The sequence below is a fragment of the Ptychodera flava genome, chromosome 3 (assembly GCF_041260155.1).
Source record: "Ptychodera flava strain L36383 chromosome 3, AS_Pfla_20210202, whole genome shotgun sequence".
NCBI lineage: Eukaryota > Metazoa > Hemichordata > Enteropneusta > Ptychoderidae > Ptychodera > Ptychodera flava.
Window position 1 is genome coordinate 7,663,930 of NC_091930.1, and position 7,587 is coordinate 7,671,516.

The window sequence follows — 7,587 nt, forward strand, 5'->3', positions numbered from 1 at the left end:
AGACCTCACAAATGTGCTGTTAATATTCCGTAAAGGGGAGTTTAAAAGATCGAATCTAGAAGAAAAGTGAATAATCTCAATTGCTTCAAATGTATATCGAAATTTGTACTTTTTATTAATACCCGTGGCCTACAACTAGGTTACATGTATAATACACAACGTTCTCTTTCCGCGTTGGAATATGCCAGAACTCGTCAAATGACGAGACAATAGATACGTCTAAATCGACAAGATGCGTCACGGGCTATTTTTGACAGAATATCTCATGTGAAATAGTCTTTGAAAAAGCGCCCTGTCATGTTTGATACACGCAGTGTCGTCTGCAGCTTTGAGACAACTGCGGTTGACAAAAACGTGGGGTGCGCCCACGATGAGCGACGAGCTTCTGAATAAAACCATAGGGGATAGCCTACGTGTCCGTCCCCAGGGGTGGGTAGGTGTTTTGTTGTATTGCTAATAAAGGTTTATTCTACCAAACTTTGGTGTTTTGGTCTTGCATTGCCCTTGACAATCTTGCGTAAACGTTTTATCAGCATGCTGCATCTATTATCTGACCAATTTGATTGCCTAATTGGCCAAGCAAGCAAGGTAGTAATTTAGTCTATTATCTGATGAGTTTGAGTGCCTAATTTGCCAAAGTAAGCAAGGGTAAATTACTAATCTGTGGACGCTGTCACCAGATTATCACCGGATAAACTTTGACAAAGTCAACAACGAGCACACCAGCAAGGTATATCTGGGGACGGACACATAGGCTATCCCCTATGATAAAACTGCAAGATTTTACATTCCAACCGCGAAAATATTGAAATGGCTCATCGATGATAAAGATTGAAGTACAACTTTGTACGTAGCTAGCTGTGTTTGGAATATTTTTGTAGAGAGTTGAAATATGGTACTACTGTTACCGCTGTGGAGAAACCGACAAGAAAACTTGTCACAATGAATTGTTGCAGTATATATATATATATATATATAATATATATATATATATATATATATATATATATATATATATATATATATATATATTAATATCGAATCTCAAAATCACAATGCAACAATAACATTTTATTGTACTATAAAAACTCCTATGACCTGGCTTTCATTTGGGCAATAGCATCCTGTCATTACCTCCTGTGGTCGTGCGTTACAAAACACATCGCTATATCCCTCGGCCAACGGTCTTTGAGAATAGAAACGTTTTTCTTGTGATGCATGTCCCGTCAGGGTTATAAACGGGTACTATATCCCATATGACCAGTTAAAAGGTGTTTACACAAGCAGCTATCTTGCTGTACAGAGTGAATTTGTAAGACTGGCCACGTCACTGTTCTAACTATTGATGTACACAAAGCGCACATTTGTGAAACATCAGGACGAAAAGGCTATTGGAAGAGCCAAGGTAATGTTGGGCAACGAGGAACGGAAACAAAATGATAACTATATTAATTTTGCAATGTGATGATAGGCGATTTGAATCATCTTCTCGATATCCAGAATTCAGCTGTAATTCGCTTTTGTGACATATCATGCCCGAACTCTTACGTTCTACGGTGCTTTAGGATTGAGAAGTAAAACGAAAAAGGTGTGATTGTTTTCATTGCAGTAATTAATTTATCACTAAAGATGACGGCCATGGTCCCACTAAATATGTTGAAAACAAATTTTGAAACAGTGGTTGCAATATATATAATTATTTTATGTTATTGTTTTGAAAACATATGAAGAATTTTAAATTTTTTTTATCGTAACTGGTATGTGATGTTCTGAACGCTTTAGCATAAAATTAATAATAACTGTTCCGTACTTGTTTGTTTGGTAAACTTGTTCCTATTTTGTACCACTTTTGTTCAGTTATATCTAACATTTAAATGTCTACGCAGAGGGATCGAATGTCTTGAACGTGCTGGAGCAAACCCGTACAGTCCGTGCTGTGGTAACAGAATACGCAAACATTTTGAAATTAAGAATTATCTACAACGTGCTTTTGCACAATCATATTATATATCATTGATAATATACCAAATTTTGGAACATTCAGAAAGGCAATTATGTTTCGTCCATTTATAGGTCGATGTACATACCAGCAAAAATTAACTTACAGGGGCAGTAGGGAGGAACCTGGGAAATGGGCTTGCTTTATTCCCATTTCCAATCTCTGATATTTCCAACCTGAAAGTGCGGTCACTATTGCGGTGTTCTATCCCTTTTCCATAATGTATGAGTAATAAAGATTGGGCACTTTACTATACTTTGGTGTAATCATTGCACAAACAGTGCAACTAATGGCAGAATGCGATGGTTTAAAGAGAGAAACAAATTTATCGGTCAACATTACGCGAAATGCTGTTTTATCGAGCACGGTCTTACTATATCATTTCCACCTGAGAGTTAAATGTTTGTGTCAGTGTAGCTGTTCTTATCATTCTTGTTGGTTACCGAACCATCATTGTTTGGGACAACGAGATGACCCACAGATTTTGCCTGCCTGTACCGCACAGGGTACAGTCGCTATTTATTGAATACAGGCATGGTCACCCAAACGTCGGATAAAGTTGTACAATTGAATGCAGCGCAGCATCTTCATACATGCTGTAAAAAAGCAAAACGTCAAAAAAATTTAATTCTGATAAAAAAGTAATCGATTTAAACGTGTTATTTGAATGAACGCCGATTAGAGAGATAATCAAACCATCACCAGGAAGCATTTCAAAAAGTCACGCAAAGAGAAAACAACGTTTTGTGAATTAAAGTGTGTTTTACCAGTATCTAGCGATTGTTGCCTTGGCACGTTTCTTGAAAAATGCCATATCTAAAATTAGCATTATAATTGCTACCACCGGATTGAATTTACTATTCGTTCTATTCTTCCTGAAACACATCACCTTAATTTGCATAATATTTCTAATTTACTGCAGTACTATTCTATATTTGTTATTCATTTTTCATTATTTTTGTTTCATGAATAAGTTATCCTACGTGTCATAAAATGAGATAGTTTACTCAGAGATGATTTTGTTGAAATTAAAAGATAAAGTTTTTTATATCTTTTTTCAACCAATCAGATTCGAGAAAATGCTCATATGCGCTGGTGGATAGTTCTATCACACTGACCTCGAAGAACATATATATACGTGGCCTCAAATGTGCAATTTCAAGCTCCGTTCCCGAACTGGAAAGAAGCGACAGACCACATTCAATTGTGACGCATACAAAGCCAATTTATCAGGTAAGTGTAGCATGGCCTTTTCATTACATGTTTTCTCGAGCTCATCCACCTGTATCAAAGGCATATTGAAGTTTAAACGTTTGCCGCAAATCCAGTAAATTAAAAAAAGATGGTGGTGTTGACAGAAAAAGTCATATAATAAGAACATGTAGATGCAATATGTAATTTAATACTTGTTTTGACAATCGCCAAATAGAAAAAAAATAGACTAAAATCTTAAAAAACAAATAATTAGTCCGTGGTTACTTCCTTGTCTAGCCCTGATCAAAGTAGCAAACGCCATGAAATGTATCATTTTGCTATTCGAATAAAAGTGATATATGTTGACTTTGACTGTTTTTTTCTTATCCGCTTTCTATAAACCTATGTATGTAAACGCGCAAATTGTCATACTTCACCTTTTGGGAGGCTGAAACATTTAACATCATACTTGAAATTGCTAACAATTGCTTTGAAATTACATCAATAATCCGTGAACTCTACTTAGGTCGTCATTGGTGGCAGTTATAAAAATTCACTACAGCAGACACGTGCCAAATTATACACACTAACATCAACGATACATATTGTACTGTACCAGATCCAGCGCACGTCTATAAAGTACACTGACACATAAACCATTAGTAGTATGGAATAAAGTTACCATGTTAACACTTCTCATGTAGGTTTTTCATGTGACTCTCAGGCTCTTTGGACGGCATCGTATAACTATATACTATATAATCTTAAACAAAATTTCAGCAATTGACAATTAATTTGTTACGTTCGGGCCATATGGAAAGGCGAACTCAATTATCGCTATTGTGTCTCGTTGAATTTAGTAATAATGGTAGTTCACATCGCTTACAACGTATAATATTTCCCCTCGCTTGTATTTTTAGCCTCTGACACCCCGAATTATGAAGATCCCCAGTGCCTGTCTCGTTACCCTGCTTGTTCTGAGCGCACATCTACTCGTGGTAGGTAAATAAGCTTGTAGGAATGACGAAATATGATTTAACACTATCCATATTTGAAAATACACATATTGCTTATTGATCTTGTTTAATTCACTTCAAGAAACTAATCCTCGAAATAGAAATCATGTTTTAAAATGTGCTACCTTCCTCTTACCAAATAAACATGTTTCGAATTATATTGACAGTCTTGAAATACGTGATAACCAATGCTCTGCACGTATGTATGTAATCTACGTGCATTCAGCTCAATGCCTAATAGCAACATATCACATGCCCTGAAGAATGCGTTTCCTTTTATCTAGTGCAGAAGTAGGTAGTTCGGCCATAGGTTTCATCAGCCCCAAGTACCGATGAATCCTCAAGACAATTCAATAGTCAATTCAATATAGTAAATTGCGTCAATGTCGTTTCTTTATGTATTTTTTGTAGTGTTTATGTTGCGATGATGGTTGGTCTGAGTACAATGGACACTGTTATTACTTTGAAGAGGATAAGATGGGTTTTGATGACGCGCAGTGTGCATGCAATGCAAATGGTGCTTATCTCGTAAAATTGGACGATCAGGATGAATCTGATTTTGTGACAGGGAGTAAGTACAAACAAAACTGTGATAAATTGACAATATTTTCACCAAACCTTCCATTCCTCGTATGTACGTATGTATGTATGTATGTATGTATGTATGTATGTATGTATGTATGTATGTATGTATGTATGTATGTATGTATGTATGTATGTATGTATGTATGTATGTATGTATGTATGTATGTATGTATGTATGTATGTATGTATGTATGTATGTATGTATGTATGTATGTATGTATGTATGTATGTATGTATGTATGTATGCACATTTGTATGTATTTATTCATGTATTTATTCATGTATTTATGTATTACGAAAGCAAACGATTTTTTACATGGAGAGTTCACATTTTTAATCCATCAAGCACTAATCAAATGTTAAATTTCATGAATCCCCTTCATTTATTGTATACAGTTCGCACGACAGATTTTAAATCATCGCAACTCCTATTGTTTTGTAGCTATGATGAGTGATAGTACTTGGATTGGCACAAGGCGAGGGATAGTTGATAGTGGATGTTCCAAATGGTTTATGATACATGACATGAGTGAGGTAAGAACAATTGATATGCAGTCATTTTGGCATTTGACATTCAGTTTTCGTAATGCTGCTAATGTATACGGCGGCTTTGTGCTGCACTCGGGTATAATGTGTCGTGCAAACATAATTACCTGCTCTTTTATGTTAAATAGTCAAACCTCATGTTGTATCCCAAACGATTTGCGGAGACATTGTAACAAGGGCAAGAATAAACAAGTGATGTAACTTGGTCGACGGGACCTTTGCCAGCTCAATATGCCGATAATACCCACTATAGACGCGTCAAATGAAAAGCTTTTACGCGCTTAACAAATTGTCCTGACCAAATATTGGTATGGTTTTGTATTGCCGTAGGTTAACAAGGAGAGCAAAGCGAATACCTCCTAATCGAACGTTCTTACAGTAAAAGTAGATGGTAACATATGTAGTAAAACAACAAGTCATTTTCTCCTAGAATTTATTGGCAATGGGAAAATAGATAACTGTCTGTGACGACTCTGGATTATGATAGATAACCTTGTTCTATGTAGAAGTTTTTACCCAGACGTGTTTGTGTAATATTATTAATAACGCGTAATGGCGAGGACAAAATATAATTGTTACCTCTTCTGATTCTGGTATTCATGATAGTAATATTGATGTTTATTATTGGATCGTCATCAGAATAAACGTCTTGGCCTAACTATCCAATTCTGAGTTTAAGACTGATCGAATTTTGAACACTTAAAGTCACAAAAAGTTGATACGTTATATCGATTATTAACCCAAGACATTAAAGGGGAGAATTGCTTTATTTTTACCGCTTTGTATCGTCAATTGTTAGTGATAGAGTATGTTTAATGGTAAAATGTAAAAAAACATGTGTTTGCTAGGTACCATTCACCAACTGGAGTCCGGACGAACCAAATAACGATGGTGACGAAAATTGTGTCGAAATCCGGACGAGCGATTATCTTTGGAATGACCTGTCATGCACTCATGGGATGAAATCAGTGTGTGAAAAAGAGTGAGTACATCGGATGCATATCGAAAATTATAACTTTATCAGGTGTCGCACTCCAATGGTACTTTGTTCCATAAGATATATATATATATATATATATATATATATATATATATATATATATATATATATATATATATATATATATAATATTATATATATTACTTAAAATACCTGCTTTGTATTTATAGCTTTCAAAAAAAAACCCACAGTGAGTCGAATGAAAACTTGCAAGCGGTACATTTGGCATGAGAGAGAGAGAGAGAGAGAGAGAGAGAGAGAGAGAGAGAGAGAGAGAGAGAGAGAGATCGTCAAGAAAACAATTATATCTTTATGTAATATTTCAACAAATCACTTGTTTTTCTTTACGCAGGTAACAGAAGCATAAACAGATACCATACAGTTATGGCATTCGACCACGTTAGTCAAAGTTTCCTCAAATAATTCCTATTCTTTAAGTTAAGTGTATTGTATTTATGTAGTTGTGTACTGTTCTTTACTGTTCTGTTCATAAAACACAACTTGAAAGAAATTGTGATACTCTACCTGGGACTCGGAGAATGTCAGTGACAGAGAGATGTGTACCATCAGCCAAAAAACGTTTGCTCCTATCGGTTGTTACTCTAAGCATGAAATCAATCGACCTGTAATTGCTAAGTAGTAGAATTAAAATATGCATCATAGCAAAATAGTATAGTCTTAATGATCTTCTTTTTAGGAGACACTACTTGTCCCGTCTAAAAGGACACCTGTGGCGCTATATTACAAAATAAGTTTTATAGGAGTTAGTCTGGGAAAATATATTTGAACATTCCTACCAGTATGCCTTACGTAAGATATGTAACATTATGATGGACTTGTGTGCTGCCATTGCCTGATATCTACCTATATATCTGTCTGTCTGTCTGTCTGTCTGTCTGTCTGTTTATCTATCTCTCTATCTATCTATCTATCTATCTATCTATCTATCTATCTATCTATCTATCTATCTATCTATCTATCTATCTATCTTGCCGCATTTGTTCAGAAATTCACAACGTCCGACCCACTAAACGTGGTTTCTTTACAAGTAATGCGGCTCAAAAAGGCACACAATATGTGGAAATGCTTATCTGGGCAAAAACCATTTCCATAGCACAGGTGCCAAATTTACTTGAATATCTGATTTTATTTCAACTGCTGCCAACCGTGCAGTTTCAAAGATCTATTCTCACATATCGTTTACTGTTTGGTTATCTTACACACCATGATAAATTACAAATTATCGG

The 7,587-nt window shown here is 35.4% G+C and overlaps 1 protein-coding gene across 1 annotated transcript; it reads left to right on the forward strand.

Moving 5' to 3' along the window:
- Positions 1–3,103: 3,103 nt before the first annotated feature.
- Positions 3,104–7,010, forward strand: LOC139124818 (perlucin-like protein). Its single transcript, XM_070690929.1, has 6 exons — positions 3,104–3,232; positions 4,114–4,191; positions 4,621–4,780; positions 5,237–5,328; positions 6,189–6,322; positions 6,693–7,010. Exons 2-6 carry the CDS (start codon positions 4,132–4,134, stop codon positions 6,694–6,696), a joined length of 450 nt encoding a protein of 149 aa, XP_070547030.1. The 5' UTR covers positions 3,104–3,232; positions 4,114–4,131; the 3' UTR covers positions 6,697–7,010.
- The last annotated feature ends 577 nt before the right edge of the window (positions 7,011–7,587 follow it).

Coding starts and splice junctions, on each gene's coding strand:
- LOC139124818 (XM_070690929.1), top strand. CDS start 4,132: ATGAAGATCCCCAGTGCCTGTCTCGTTACCCTGCTTGTTCTGAGCGCA. Junction 4,192..4,620: donor TGAGCGCACATCTACTCGTG/GTAGGTAAATAA, acceptor TATTTTTTGTAG/TGTTTATGTTGCGATGATGG. Junction 4,781..5,236: donor ATCTGATTTTGTGACAGGGA/GTAAGTACAAAC, acceptor ATTGTTTTGTAG/CTATGATGAGTGATAGTACT.